This window comes from Myzus persicae, unplaced genomic scaffold, assembly GCF_001856785.1.
Source record: "Myzus persicae strain clone G006 unplaced genomic scaffold, MPER_G0061.0, whole genome shotgun sequence".
Classification (NCBI taxonomy): Eukaryota; Metazoa; Arthropoda; class Insecta; order Hemiptera; family Aphididae; genus Myzus; species Myzus persicae.
The window spans coordinates 826971-844148 of NW_019103867.1; the positions used below are offsets into that span (position 1 = coordinate 826971).

Genomic DNA, 17178 nt, shown 5'->3' on the forward strand with positions numbered 1-17178 from the left:
ATAATATTGTTATTTATGACCAATAATTTAGGTACACGTACATTTATAACATTATAATTATATTACATTATATTAAATTAATAGCTTATATCGATTTAAAAAATTAGAAGCAACAATTATATTTAGTAATAGCTCAATGAAAATAAGAAACTTTTGTTGGTTAAAACTGTGTTTTACTGGGTAACACTCTGAAGTAAGTGTAAATACCCAATTCAGGGACTGCTTCGGACACTTGCAGGTTGTGTGTGGGGGGGGGGGGGGTTGCTAAGTCATAATTTACAGAAAGCTTTCGGTAGTACTATTTGTTTTTTTTTGTAATTTTGTTTATAACAATATCCAATTTTTAAGAAATGCTTGGCACCTATGGTCCTTAGCCCTTATTCTAGCCTGCTCCAGTACGCCCCTGATCCAATTTTGATAAATTATTCAGTGTATACCTCGTCAGAGAAATCTACTGGTCGTGTATGAATATTGTGAATGTTTATTAATTATTATACTATACATGTGATAAACGATAAATGTAGTGGAAATTAAAGACTTCCTATAGGCACATATACATAATACTAACATTTTATTATCGAACTCATAACCTAAGAGTTTTTATCAAAACACGCACAAAGTCCGACTTCCAAAAAATTATTGCACTAAACCAAACATAATGTCATGACGGCAATAGTTGGTATCTACTTATTTAACATAATAAAGTGTAACCCGTTCTATAACACTGGTCAATTGCAGCTTTAAAAATGATTTTAAAAGATATGTATTCTTCTATCATGGCAAATGGAGACGCTTTAGAAAAGTATAGTGATGCTTATACGATAGTATTATCGTATAGTATTTATTTTTATATTTATGTAGTATAATACATTATATTTTGTATTTACTATTTTGTAATATTTAGCATATAGGAAGTAAATTATTTTAATATTTTTTACAAAAGTATCAAAAAAGGTACCAGATTACCTAATTTATTAATAACATGATTACGTATGATAGTACATTTGACATAATTTAAATAATAAGTTATTGTAGGTACTTAATAAGATGGTCAACTTTTGTTTATTTATTGTGATATAATGATTTATTGAAATACCGCATACTATATTCATGCAGTATGTGCATGTATCACTGTATCGTTGTTTGAGGGTAAATAGGTTAAATAGCCACGATGCCACAGACAGACAGATAGATGGGCCCCGAAGAGGGTTTGTTATTTCGTTTGTTGAATTAAATGTATAACGCAACAGCTACTGTAATCGTATTATTGTATATTTAAATGGACAACAGATTCCGAGAGATAGAATATAAATATTATTGGTTTTATAGTAATTTATTTTATTTTCAAAAAAAATATTATAAATAATTCGAAAACATTACAAACTATAATACTTAATAGTTGAATTTGAACAATAAATAGTGCAAGAGCACCAATTTAGTTATTTGATTGCTCGGAGATCTCTTCATAAACAAGAGGACAGACTTTTTTAAAACTCTAAAATAATATGGTACAAAGATTTTAGTAATATAATATAAATTGAAAAACGAAATGTATTTGGTGATACCTCAGATGCCACAATATGTAAAAAGTAAGCAGTATCCTTTCCCGTCTGTTCAACCATTTTGTAGAAAAATCCATTAATGTTTTTCAACAATCTATATGGATGGTCAAATTCAATTATTTTTCCAAAATCCATTACTAATACTTTGTCAGAGTCCATAATAGTATTTAAACGGTGAGCAATTGTTAGTACAGTGCAAAACCTAAATTTATTCCTAATTGTATTTTGAATCAAATTATCAGTCCTGTAAATAAAAATTAAGATGTGTGGGATTAAAATATACTTTTGGATAATAAAAGAAATTGCAATATTCGACATTTTTATTACAGCGGATCAACATTGGCAGTAGCCTCGTCCAATATCAGGATCTTATTTTTTTGTACTATTGCTCTAGCCAAACAAACTAATTGCCTTTGTCCAACACTGAAATTCGAACCACTCGCTGACATTTTTGAGTTTAAACCGTCGGGCAAGTCCTCTATATAGTCTTTGAGTTCTACCTATAATAATATTTAATGCATTAATAATTATTATTACAAATTTTTCAGTTAATAATAAAATTAATATTTTGTTTTAAGTGAAATTATTTAGAACAAATACTTCATCTAGAGCATTCCAAAGAGCATGATCCGGGTATTCGTCAAATGGATCTAAGTTTGTTCGCATCGTTCCGGAAAACAGTACAGGTTCTTGAGGAATAATAGACAACTTAGATCTGAGGTCTTTGAGTTCTAATTCGTGTATATCTACGCCATCAATGATGATTTTACCTTCATTCAGAGCTAATCTAAACAATGCTCCGATAAAGGATGATTTACCTGCACCAGTCCTACCAACAATACCTATCTAAAGAAACATAAAAAAAATCATTATTAACCATCTAAAATAACTCTCAAATCACCTACTTTTTCCATTGTCTGAATTTGAACGTTTAGATCTTTTAATACATATGGCGAATCTGGGCTGTAACGCAAATTAAAATGTTCGAATACGATTTTTCCGGAATAAGGCCATCCTTTTGGTTTCGGTTTTTCTAGAAAACCAAATAATAATTTAAATACAAATTATTCATTTTACATAAAATAAATTATCAAGTTTTACTAGTAGAAGATTGAAGAGTTTCTTCTATTGGTAAATGTGTATATTCTAATATTCTTTCAACGTTTATCATTTTGTTTTCTAAAGATGTTGATAGTTGTACTCCCCATTCGATTCTACCTATCAATGAAATCACTTGTGTAAGAGCTAGACCAACACTTCCACCAGGGACATCTAAAATTAAATTTAATTTATTAGAATAACATTGTAATAATTCAATGTGTATTTTTGTTCTTGACTTACTGTTGCCGATTACTAAAAAGCTGGATATTACAATACTAATATAAATAATACAAATTATATCCAACCAAAACCCGAATCCTTGATTTAAACAGTAACACAAATGTGAAGCACTGGTATGTAAATCCTAAATGAATATAGCAAAATATCTAGATTATATTTTTTTTATTAACTAACCAACCCGCACCAACATATGCCATTGGGTGGTTATTTTTTGAATAGGTTTTAACTTTAGGGAAGGGTTCGATTGGTTTGGAACAGGTGTATGTGTGGCAAGAATTTGCCACTAAGAATAAGGATGGCCACCCATCCGGGAACTAGTGTCACCAGCTGGTGCTCACACTTAGAGCACATTTGTGATATCGCGCAACACCAACTACTAATCACTATAGTATTATATTACTAACATACAAATTACAAATATATACCAATAATACATATAAACCACTCAAATAATTGGTATATTTACATCGTAATATACTAATTTAAACTTACTTGATGTTTATCGAATTCTTGAGATAAAATAAGTTCTACTTTAAATGCTCTTATTGTTGTTAAGCCTTGTAATGATGAATTCATATGAGCCAATACAGGACTTCGTGCTGTTTATAGTTACACAAAAAATTTTTTTTAATTGATAATAAAATATAGATAATATTTGGTATACATGTACAGTTTAAATATGACACTTACTAGTTCCTTCTAATCTTTTGACACCTTGCGATGGATTGAAATACATACATCTTAGTTTGTAAATGATAATTGATACCATTATTGTTGGTATAAAAAGGTGAAAATTAGTTAATGCCACAATAAATAGAGTTCCCAAGATGAACAAAGCAGTCTATTATTGCAAATAAAAAAATAAATTCAAAGATTTTTTATATTTAAACCGAAAAAAATATTAAAGGAACTGTGTATTTATTATTTAACTTATTACTTGTATGGAATCCAAAAAAATATTTGGTAAGATTTTATCCACCTCTGCCATGTCTTTAGAAAAGCGGTTCAATACCTGCCCTGTATATAATAACATACATTTTATTATGCAAAATTATACGTAAATCACAGAATTTAAAAATAATAATTATAGGTACCGGATGAATTTGTATTGAAAAAAAACATTGAAGTTCTTATAATGGAATTGAACATTTGATTGTGTAAATTTACTGAAGATTTTGTTGTCATTTTAACAAATATAACCGATCTGACGATACCTGATACTATCAGAGAAACCATTAGTACAACATAAATAATAACAAAATGTTGCTGGAAATTTGACATCAACAATGATGCACTATATGAATCACGAGGCACCGATGTATTATTGGTATTGTGAGATGTATTTAATAGTTTATGAAATTCATATACTTCCTGATTGACCCTGAAAATTGTAGATACAAAATGTATTTATACTTCAATATTTAAATAGTTAATTATTATAATAGTCGTATTATTTACCAAAAGCTAAGCCAATAATCTCCACTAATAATTAGAACTTGAGTAATAATGCACATAAAAATACAAAACCCAATGTTAATTGCGCTTCCGCCAGCCAAAATGTATGAAAAAAATGTATTTTTAGAATTATATTCATATGACTGGAGTGCTGATATTTTATTAGGTCTTGGAGCTGGGTCATTACTAATTTGATTTTTATACTTAGACGATATGATACTGTTACTGGATCCATGCAGAGATGAAACTAAGTATGTATCACCTCTATTGCTGTTTTTACTGTTAGTTTCAATTTCATTTTCAATATTATTATCGTTGGAAGATCCAAGTAAATTGGCAAAGTCAAAATTGCAAGATTTTAGATCTTGATAAGATCCTTCACTTACTATATTACCCTGAAAATAAAAATAAACATCAAAGCTTTAAGGTAAATACACTATTAAATTATCCAGCAATCTAAAGATTAAACACTTTTACTAACATTCTCCATTAGAACAATTTGATCAACGTCAGATAAATATTGTACTTGGTGCGTAATAAGAATACATGTTTTTGTTTTTAGATAGTCTGTTAATCAAAAAAAATATGCTTATAAGTGTTTATGCAGTTTAAAATTTTTTAAGTGTACCTAAAATGCATTTTTCAAATAAATGCTTGCCAACTCTAACATCAACAGCTGAAAGCGGATCATCGAGTAAGTAAATATCTGCTTGTTTGTACACCGCTCTGAAATAAACATTTAGAATTATTATTAAATAAAAAATTTTCGTTAGCTTTCTAGTGTATAATATTTACCTCGCTAAATAAATTCTAGCTCTTTGTCCTCCACTTAAGGTTATTCCTCTTTCTCCCACTACCGTCTCATCGCCAAGTGGAAATTGATCAAGATCGCTTTTTAATGCACATACATCAATAACCTATTTAGAAATCATACCGGTTAACTGTTTTCTTAAATTCTATTAAGTGTATAATGTTGAATACTATGACGTATGTTATACTTGTTTGAATCGCTCTTTGTCCATTGGCGATCCAAATAAAATATTTTGTCTAACAGACCCAGAAAATATCCATGGTTCCTGTGCTGCATAAGATACCACACCATTCACAGAAATTCTGCCTTCCAAAATGGGCAATTCCCGCAAAATTGCATGTATTAATGAACTCTGTATATAATGGGATATTTATGTGTTATGTTGTACAAAAAATATTAAAGGTTCTATCAACATTTTTTAAAATGAAACATCTGCACAATTTTTTTAATTAATCTGTATTTTGATTTGTTTCTTGTAATTACCTGTAGTAACGACAGTAAAAGAACCTCTTAGATATATGGTATTAACTATTTGTACTATATTCACCTTTCCGGCTCCTACTGGTCCAATAACTGCAAGCAATCGTCCAGGTATTACGGTTAAATTGATTTTTTCTAATGTGTTACTATTTTGATCATCTGTCCATTTTGCAGTTGCATTTAAAATAACTATACCATTATCTTTATCAAGTTCAGTTTCATTTTCCATATCTGTACAGTCGTTTTTAGTATTGTCATCAGCAATTAGTGATTGAATAACATCATTTTCCACTAGTGTGTCAGATTTCGAACAGCATTTTGGTATTTGATCTTTCTCCTCAAGTAATAAGAAGTTCTTAACAAAAAACGTGTAATTAGATTTTTTTTTTTTAAGTGTACATTAACTTTGATATAATATAAGATTTATATTTTTAGTGTTATTTAAATACAGATAAATAAATAAGTATACAAATTTTAGGATATACCTCGATGCGTTTAATGGATACAATAAATTCACCAATTTTCAACAAACTCGACGAAAATAGTGCTGCCATCGACACATGCAACACATTGTATATCGATGTAAGAACATAGACCTATTAGGTAATATTAAATACAGATTATTTTATTATTTTATTTTATCAAATTGTGAATAGTTCATAGGCAAAGGTCGGGAAGCAACTGGTTTTTTTGTATCGGGCTATGTCACAACCGCTTTTTTTTCGATACAACTTTTTTAAATGTTTTTATTGAAAATAAATAAATTGTTATTTGTTCTGATTAGACATTTGGTCACTATAACGTATTTGACTTCACGAGTTAGTAACCATCCAGATTAAACCCGAAAAATGCAGTACTAAATAAACTCTTTTAATAGTAGTTATCATATTATTTTATTAATTACCAAATAATTTGTAGAAAGCGATAAAATAAATAATAATTGTTGCTACTCTTACCGTACATTTCGAGTGGGCTACTCTCGACCACTATCGATGTAAGTAAGTTGTTGAGAATTCGCCAGTCTTTTAAATATACAACATAGGTACCAAATTTGTGTTCTACAGAACTAGTTATTTGTTGTAAGTTTTATGTCTGAACATTAAATTGTTTCGATTTAATAATGTATGTTAAAGATACGAATATTTGATATGTGTGTTTTTCTGTGTATACATTCACACGAAGAGAGAAAATATCAACTGATGATATAGTTACTACTCTTTAGCAATATACAAAAAGTAATAATGACGTTACTAACCGGTAAACATAATAAAAACAAATTTGTTGTGCACTTGTAAGTCACAGCACATGCGAGTACTTTAATGTCTTCCCTATAACTTTACTGTATAATTACTTTGTGCACAGATATGTGATTTCCTAGTAATGTGTACAATACAATACTGACAAATAGTTGAAATCTTGTTTGAAATACTTTGAACAGTATAGAAACGAATCCAATAAATGACGATTCTTCAATCTGTTCAACTTCCATTCTATAGTTTAAAATTACAACAATATATTACTATATATTATATATATATATTTAACTTGTTGAACAATTGTATAGTACTTACTTTCTCACATATTCTATAAGTTTACTAAAAGGTTTTTCCCACGTGTACATTTTGATTACCTGTATTCCCAAAATAATTTCATTCATTAGACGTATTCTCTCATCGGTCTTCTTTATCGTCTTTAAATGGATTTCAGATATTTTTTTCCCCATCCAACCTGAAAATTAAACAATTAATACACAATTTAGATATTATGCTGAATGCTAGCAAATATATTATTTCATCTCACCGATTTCAAATAATTTAAAGTTAACAAACCTTGTAAAGGAATAAAAAAAAAAAATGCGGCTATTCCAATTAACGAGGACACACCAATTTCCTTCCACAATAAATATGTAACCACTATTGTTTGCAAAGGTCCAATCCATAAATAATGTAATTTTTGTAATGCAATGTCGAAATGGTTTACATCATTTGATATTAAATTTATCATTTGGCCATCTGTTGTTTCACCAAAAGCTTTATTACTCAGAAATAATGCCTAAGTAAAAACAGTTATTTAAAACTTTTTTTCACTCTTATTAAAATATAAAGATAAACAAAATATTTCTTTATCAGTAAGTTTAATACTATTAAAATGATATTTAGTTAAATCAAGGCCGTAGCCAGAAAAATATTTCGGGGGGGGGGGGGGNAGATTAGATACTGTAGGTATTATGTGAGCTATACATTAGGTTTTACAAAAGTACATTAAGATTAGTTATCGCTTATCTAACACAATATAAATATAAAATATACCGTTAAACCGTTTTATTTTTTTATGCGTTGTAATCACAGTGACACGTATCAAATATAATAGGCATTTAAAACTATTCAATATTATTTCAAAAAAAAAAATTTTGGGGGGGGTCTGAACAATAAAACCCCCCTGGATACGGCCTTGAGTTAAATAGTATTTAAATTTTTGGAAATAATGCATATTTCTATATAATATCACGAGTAATGGAGGGGGGGGAAGTGTTCAAAATAAATATATTTAATATATTATATGTTATTTGTTTCAGACAACACTCATCTTCCTACATTTCCAATACTATTTTAAAGCAAATGGTGGAACTTAAACCCCTACAATAATTTAATATTAAAATAGCTATGAAGGCCAGCTGATCCTCACATCCAACAAAATAAATAGTTAATATTATTAACAATGATAAATAATTATAAACTATAGTGGCATGTTTTCATTTTTTTTTTTTAAATAAGGCTCTGGTTCAACGTGCTACCGGTCATCTACTATATTTATTTATATTTTATACCATCATTAATTACATTTAAAAATTTTAAACCTGTAAAATAAAAACTATTTGTTACCTCCATTAGAATTTTTATAATTTGTTTTCAATACTTATCAGTTCCCTACCTCCTACCACATGTTTGTCTTTATTTATAAGGGTGTTCGATCTCGTTTCATTTTATTCAATAAAAGATGATCCAATCAAATTTGCTTTTATTGGCACGAAATTCGGCAGTCGTTTAAACACATCTTAATCAATACCGTACATAACGTGAAAAGAATCGTGGTAAATATAGGTTGAAAACTAAAATTAAGTCTAAATATATATTCATTTTTGGTTTAAACATCCAGTTTATATCAATATTTGAACTTAAAATGCTTATAAAAAGTCATGCATAATATTATATATTTTCGATACTTTTAAATTTTTGTAATAATAATTTATGAAGCACTATTTAATACAATAAATATCTATAATATCTATAATAATCCTATATATATCCTCTAAAACACTATCCACGGTACGATGGCTAACAATCGCTGGTTAACGGTAGAATACTATCTGTAAAGAATATTTATAGGTTTACCTTTCTGTAAATTAGAGATGAGCAAGCAACTCGCATCTTCATCGTTTCGTTCAAGACTTCCTGACACGTTACACAGTGTATGCATTTTGTTATAAATAAGCTGATTACTAAACCAAATGCGCATATGTATGTATATCGTATATCAGAATTTTCGGAATTATCGGGATTGAAACATTCCAATAATTCACCAATTAATATAGGTTGAGATATTCTGTAACAATGCTGTGTAAATTACAAATTTTAATAATTGTCTAGTACAACCATACTTAACCTGCGGCTCGCCAATGGCTTATATGTGGCCCAAACAGAACTCATCGAATTGATAGAAAAATCTTAAAACTAATATAAGTATAATAAAAATAGGTATAACCGAACAATCAACGTGTGTTTTACGCGATTGCGATAAGGATGATTATGTTTTTGGTATTTTTACTATTTATATTTTATAAGGATATTGATGTATTTTATTTTAATAGCTAAACTGGCCTTAGCTTGATATGTAAATTTGGAAGTTATTTTCAAAGAAAAGCGAGAGGAAAAAGAATTTATCGAATTTTGGAATTTAGTGCCAGGGAAATGAAAAACTATAAAAATGTTTCCATTTTTTTTTTAAACCTCATTCGGTTCATTCCGACTTGCGGTTGCGGACCGCGTAATATTTTAAAATATTTTATGTGACCCAAATAAAAACAAGGTTGAGTATGGCTGGTCTAGTACATACTATTATAAAATAATCTAGTGAATACGGTTACATTTACTTTGCATTTACTCCGGCATTCATTGTTAAAATTATTAATTAAAATATATTATCAGTGGCGGCTTGTGGGTCTCGTAAGTGGTGGGACAATGGCGGACATTTAGTACATTTCAATAAAAGACTATAGGCAGTTTATATTTTCCCTAGGTATATCTGTATAATATTAGAAGTACCCTTGCGTATGCGTTCGTTGGACATTTTTTAGATTTGTATCATTTAAATGAAATAAATAATTTATTTTCAATTTAAATGATTAGCTAGTGTCTAGTGATAAATGTAATCTATGAAAATAGTTGGGCTGTTAGTCATAGTCTGGGACATACTGACGGTTTAAATTTACCCTTTGTAGCACACTTGATTTTTATGTAGTTTATAGAGTGGGGCCTCCTAAATATATTAAAGATCGGCAGAAGTCTCCGAAATAAAAAAATAAAAAAAATCAATTGATTTTAGCACGATTTTGTCATCAAAACCGAATAATTCTAGACTATATTTTAAAGATGTTTTAAAAATCAGCAGACAAAAATTCGGACTCAAACATTAAAAAAAATTGTTTGTAACTTATCATTAACTATGATAAATACATCTTTCTAGTACCTGTATGGCTATATCAATGATTGTATATTTTGTGGCCTGTGATCATAGAGAATATAAAAAACCTGAGTATGTTAAGTTTATATAATTTACGAGGTTTTATTTAACTCGACTTCAGTGTGTGATATTTTCGCTAGTTATCACTTATCAGGGTTACCTTATGTAAGTTAAGTACTCAATGTATATATATCTGTGTTATGTGATGTGTTTTATCTAATTATTATTATTACAAATTATTACAAATTTAAATCGTATTATGTATGACTTGTATGAGGTTCCAATATAATCTGAGGGTTGCCGATCGAGCCGAATCGAAAACCGTATATTCTGACTGAGGTCGATACACGTATGTATCGCTTTAGCAGTTTCACGAAATAGTGCAGCCTAAGTTACTATAATTTTTTTGTTAATTTTTTTACAATGCAAACCATGGCCTGTCGGATGGATGATACATTTTTATAAACAAATATATTTTAAATGGGCCACCCTCAAACTAACCGAATTGCACAATGTATGAAAATATAGACGTCGGTACGATTCCGCTTCAAAATATAACAGTTGATGCTGGTATTTGGACACAAATACAAAATTTAAATGCAACCTTGAAACATATGGTAACGGAATTGCGATTAAACAATGAGAAATTACAACTTTAGATTTCTGAAATGAGCGATGAGAACTCTGAAGAAATTTTGAGCTCGCCTAAAAAAACAATCAAAGTGACGAAAGTAGTAGGACGAACTTCTGTAAAAATCTATAAACCACTTAACCATCTCCAATAACAGTATGTTTTGTAAATGGCTTTAAACAATTAATGATTAATTTAAATCTCAAAAAGCTGAGGGACACGAGCAACAAATGAAAACATTGGCGAATGGGGGAATTAAAATACTAACAGACGTACAGACGACGAACTATAAAAGTATTAGAAGAGCAAAAGTTGAGTATCACCAATTATATACTTATAATAGAAAAAAATTTTTAGGCGGTAATTCGTGGATTAAACCCTGAAATTGACCCCTGTGACATTAAAAGCGAATTATCCAAATTAGGACATCAATAATGTTGTGAACATTCAAATCAAAAAAAAAAGTCGACCCTAACAACAAGTTTAGTGATCGAACTATTGTAAAGTTTCCATTATTCTTCGTGGATTTGGAGCCACAATCAAGCAACACAGATATTTATGATACTAAAAATTTGGTTTGTAATTAATAATTAGCCATTTACAGAGAAATAATAGTCATATAGTTTCGATATTATTATGTCACCGCTCATTCAAAAGTCACATATTATAAAATTTACTGTAGTATATAGTTACCTAGCTATCTAATACTATTATTTTGACACGTGTATTGACTTTTTATCTAAAACACACACTTTATTTCCATGCCAGATACAAATTAAGAGTGCTTATATTACTAAATAATATGACCCGATTGTAAGGAATTATAAGAAATCTACAGTACCTGTCCTACTCAGATCGTTGGCCAAATTGTTAGAGGACTACAACTGTTTACCAGTAATAACCACTCCAGAAGGCTAAAAATATTACTAATAAAAAATATAAAATTATCTATTTATGAACTTAATTATATTATAGATGTATTATTATTATAATAATAAGAGTTACTATCTGCTTATCTTATCGATGAAAACAAAAAGCACAAAGTGGTCTTATTATAAAATTATTAATTCAGCAGATATCCGATAGGTGACTCATATATGAAGAATTGTCTGTAATAAATTATGTAGCAAATTAATAGGTGTACCTGCCAATAATTGGATGCTACATTTTTAATCAATACCCGTGTTTATTGATACAGTTTTTTATATTCCGTATTATTTTTGTTTAGTTATTTAATCTATAAGTTACAAAATTAATTAAAAAAAAAAAAGTTGTTACTTGAAAACAGTTTCAATTATGCAAATTACAAATCCGAGAAACATATATTTTGCACCAAACATTCGGATCAAAGCTCTTAACAATGTCGGCTTTCGATTCACTGAATATGCATTGGCTAACTCCGATCTCCATGTCCTAAATATGCGCCAAAACAAATACTATTTTACTTTAAAGTATTTAAAGAAACATTATAGAATTATAATTTAAAGTTAATTTACTTTTCTAATTGGTCGCCTAATACTGATGCTATGTGTTCGTCTAATGTCGTATACAAATCTGTTTCAACTAAATCCCTATGCCGTCCTATTTTTAATAGGTTTGACATCCAGCTAAATAAATCATATGATAATTTAAAAATCAGTATCATCATAAATAAATTTTTTTTTTATAATTATGTGTATAAATAATTCAAACTATAAAAAAACATTTTTATACATACATTTTATGAACATGTATTAAGGTAAAGGTACCTTATTGGTAATAATAGCTTAAAAGTATAATATAATTTTGTATTTTTGTTAGTAGTTTATGTTTCAGAAAATTATGAAAAACAATGAAATTCTTATGACTTCGTAGGTACTATACACAATATATAAGTAATTTTCGTCGTAACGTATACAATATAAATTAAAATTTGCATCTTAGTAGGTTTAAATTTGTTTTATTGGTATTAGTGTATATTACAACATATTTCCTTTTGAATGATAATTTCTAGTAATGAGTAGTATTATGTAAAAACATATTATACTCAAATACCAATTATCAAGAAATGTAAAAAGACATCGGGTCTATAAAAAACCCGTTACCTGAGAGGTCAAATAGTTTTTTTTAGAACTAAATTTATGTTTGGTACATTGTAAGATAAAGTGGTAGAGAAGTAATATGAGCATTTGAAATATATTTATAATTGCCTGTGTATGTTGTGATGGGGTTGGACAATTTTCAAGAAAACGTACGAAGAATATTACTAGGACTTGTCCTTTTAACAGGTATAATATAATTTACTAATTTATATTTTTTTGTATGGAAATCACATCATTATATTTGAAATATTTAGTGGTTTTATACATTCAAACTACAAAACATTTATTTATTATTTTAGATTTCAGTAAGCTTATTATTTTAATTTATTTACCTAGATGTGATGATTTCAAAAATATTTGCATTACATCTTGGGTTGTGTGGACGTTCTATTTTAGTATCTGCCTTTGGTATTTCTCTTAAATAAATAAAACAATTAAATACAAATTGAGTTGATTATTACTTATTACTGTTATTAGTTGATATAGATATAATATTTGAATATATTTGATAACTTACTTGTACATAATGTTTATAGTACGGTTGAGTAATTTGTACTATGATTTCTGATGAATGCTTAGTTAAGAATCATATTATTTCGATTAAAAAAAAATATTAGTGTAGATACATGCAGGTTGATTGCCAAGTAAGTAACTGAAAGTATAACCCACTGATATTTTCCACCTCCCATAAGTCATAACTAGTTTTATTCGTAGAATCTAATCAGTATTCATAATCCAGAGTACAATATAATAAAGATTGTATTCAGTACACACTAATCATTCATATTTTTCCTTTAGGTATACATTTATGATTTATATTTAAATACTGCCTTAAGGAATATAAATTAATAGATCCTTGTGTATGGTAATGTAAAATAAATTGAAATATTAAATTATTATTATTTTCTTTACAACTATTTTCAAAGGCATGTTTTTGTTTGTCACATGGCCGTAAATTATCGTTTCTCACAAAGTAGAACTTTTAAGAATAGTAAGTACTACTGGTATAGTTGTATCTTGTATGAGAGTATATAATATAATTTATTATAAGTTAAGAAAAACCTTATTTTTAATTTCAATTTTTGAATACAATAGCATTTATGTAAAAATCATCTTTACCAATACTTCGCTATCAGCATTTCGACAAGATAGTTCTCAGTTCTTATTAATACATAAAGTATTCTAAAACAAAATCTATAATATAAATATATTATAATAGTTTTAAAGTGAAAACATTAATATAGTAAAGTAAAATGTTTTGTACATTTAGTTTATCTAATGATGTTCAATAAAATATTAAAATGTATAGTTTCATCATATTCTAGCTCCATAATGTGATTAATACTAAATCCAGTTTTCAGTCTTTCCGTTGAATATTTGCTTCTCAAACCTGCTATAAGTATATTACACAATCAAGTATTCTAAAATACCCGTTCATTTTCCAGTTTACCCAAACTGCGTGTCTTTATCGTACATTCCTTCGTACATATAAACATCAGAATATTCAGTACCTTTTTGAGTACAATACTATGACGATTATATACTACCTAAGATCGATTTTTATTTTAAAATTTTAATTATTAGGATCTGTCACTCAGTCACTGTGATATTAAACTTTTTTTATAATACTACTTAATAAGTGTTTGTGAATTTTAATTTCTTCTATGAGAGTGGAGTTGTGGTGCATATGTTTTTGGCCCCCTTTCAAGTACCTTGTGGCTTGGTCAATATATATGTATTATAATAAATACAATACATAATGTATAAATGTATGGTATGTTCGAATGTAGATACGGTTTATTTAATTTAAAGTTTTATATAAGAGTGGTGATTTAAACAATTATTTTAAATATTTTTCTGTGCAGAATTAATATACATCAAAAGTCTATAATAATTAAATAATATTTATGTACGTATGTAAAAATGTACCTGTAAACCTCTTATATAAATATTAATAATTATCATTTAAATATAAATAATGTGTAGGCAGGTCAATATGATACGATGTGTAGGATTCAAATTATTAATTTAACTACCAGAACGCCCGAACGAAATCATACTTAAACACAATCTCACTCAAAGAAGCACTCAACTACGGAGAAGAAAAAAGGATATTAGACTTCATCAAGATAGCCGATCTTTCATCGAACATTTAAAACAATGGATCAACAATACTTCACACAAGCACAATCGAACATATCATAAAAAAAAAAATGTAACCTAATTTTGTAAATCATTGTAGGCTAATAAATGTTGTATGATGTTCAAATTATTTTTGCAAATTGGATTGTTGTAGGTCTATAAATAAAGTAAATTAGGTACTGTAAATTTTATTGATTACCACAAATATATGATTTTGTTGAATATATCAATTGGTTTTCATTATATGTATTGTTGAGTGTTTGTTATGACTTATTTTTAGCTATATTTATAGATATTTAAAATTTAAATTACATATTTTTCGTTAGTTATTTTTTAAGCATATATACCTGTACATATTATAAATGTATATGATTATATGATCTTACAATTATTGGGCCATCTATATCATAATATTTATGGTTAAGGGAATAAATATATGTTTAAAATATTTATTGGGGCTCGGTCATGAGATGTGTGAGAATTAAAATATGATAATTTAAGCTCATCAGAGGTCTTAATAATGTTTTTCGATTACATCGTGCAGTGAGGCGTCATGCTCGGTATATTTGTTATAGTAATTTGGAATTAATGCATCTTGTCGGGGATTTGTATCATAATATTATAGTTTTGATATTATAAAGGTTGATAATATGATACATCGATTTAAAGGTACAAGCACAATATTAAGATACAGATACTTACTTCCCTCGTCGTTTTATTTTGATAAAATAATATCGAGAATGATCAAATACAAAATCAGGGTCATATAACTAAATTTTAAGTGAATCATGAAGATAATCTTATGTTTCCGATTCCGCAATGTGTGCAATGATATTTTTATATTTTTTTTGTATGAAACAACTATAATAATGTAACGACTTAGTACGATAAAATAACATATTCGTGGCGATGGCGATCAGTTCCTTGTGACAATAAATGTCTTTGACCTTCAATAGAAAGTCAAAAACATACATAAAAACTGTGTATAATTAATTTTTATTTTAGTGTTCGTACACAGATTTTAACGTTTTATAGAAGAAAAAAATGATTTAAACTTTAACTACAGAACAGATTAATTTAAAACTGTTGAAAGCGAACCATTTTGAAGGGGTTGAATTTAGGCAATAATCTATATTTTTCGTGAGTCATGTACTGTGACTGTGTGTGTAGTAACTGATCATTAGTGTGTGTGAGTTCTTCGAAAGCTTTATGAAATTAAAGATAAACTAAGGCTAAGATTTTTAGAAATCAATAACGTACATACGCCCAGTCACATGTCACTACATTTTGCGATCAAAAAAAGTTTCAACATAAAAGTCCCAAAAAGTGAAAGAAAAATTCATCCAGTACCAAAAGACCGATTTTAAATTTGAAAACATATTTGAATTTCTTGTTCACTTTTCTAGGTTATTTAGGAAATGGAGTTTCGATCATTTGGAATTGTTTAGTTAATATGGAACAAAATGTATTTTATTTTATTTTTAAAATCCACCTTTACTTTAGTGTTACTAAAAAAACATCGAAAATCCATTTCCTACATAATCTAGAAAAAAGAATAAGGAATTCAAATATTTTTTCAAAATTATAATTGGAATTCTGGAAGTATAATATTTTCTTTTGCTTATTGGTCGAAAATTACGAAACAACGTCGAAATAACGACTATCTTTCAACAGCCTTAACTTTGTCTGATTTTGGTTCTGAGAAAAAAATTCGAATTCAGTAGAAGAATGTTTGTAAATCGTACGAAACACTTTCCATTTTTAATTTTAATTTTGATTTGAAAAAGTTGATTATTTTAAGTTTTTAATTACAATTTAAAATAATTTATAAAACATTTAATTTTTACAAAGTATTCCGTACAATATCTAAACAATTTTTAGTAGAGTAAAATTTTTTTTTTGAGAAAAAAAACCGACAACGTAAACTAACTTTAA

At 28.0% G+C, this 17178-nt stretch overlaps 1 protein-coding gene across 1 annotated transcript; it reads right to left on the reverse strand.

Annotated features, from left to right (window-relative positions):
• Window positions 1-1325: 1325 nt before the first annotated feature.
• LOC111035610 (multidrug resistance-associated protein 4-like) lies at window positions 1326-13742 on the reverse strand. The gene is made up of 25 exons (XM_022317288.1): window positions 13619-13742; window positions 13434-13517; window positions 12517-12627; window positions 12299-12433; window positions 9042-9252; window positions 7479-7701; window positions 7221-7377; window positions 7001-7139; window positions 6135-6245; window positions 5717-6004; window positions 5357-5521; window positions 5154-5275; window positions 4987-5084; window positions 4840-4925; window positions 4362-4753; window positions 3998-4284; window positions 3841-3920; window positions 3594-3744; window positions 3396-3502; window positions 2904-3027; window positions 2664-2834; window positions 2468-2595; window positions 2163-2408; window positions 1890-2062; window positions 1326-1806 (listed from the first exon to the last, which is right to left on the reverse strand). The coding sequence occupies exons 1-25, from the start codon at window positions 13624-13626 to the stop codon at window positions 1488-1490; spliced, it is 4116 nt and encodes a 1371-aa protein (XP_022172980.1). The 5' UTR covers window positions 13627-13742; the 3' UTR covers window positions 1326-1487.
• Between the last annotated feature and the right edge of the window lie 3436 nt (window positions 13743-17178).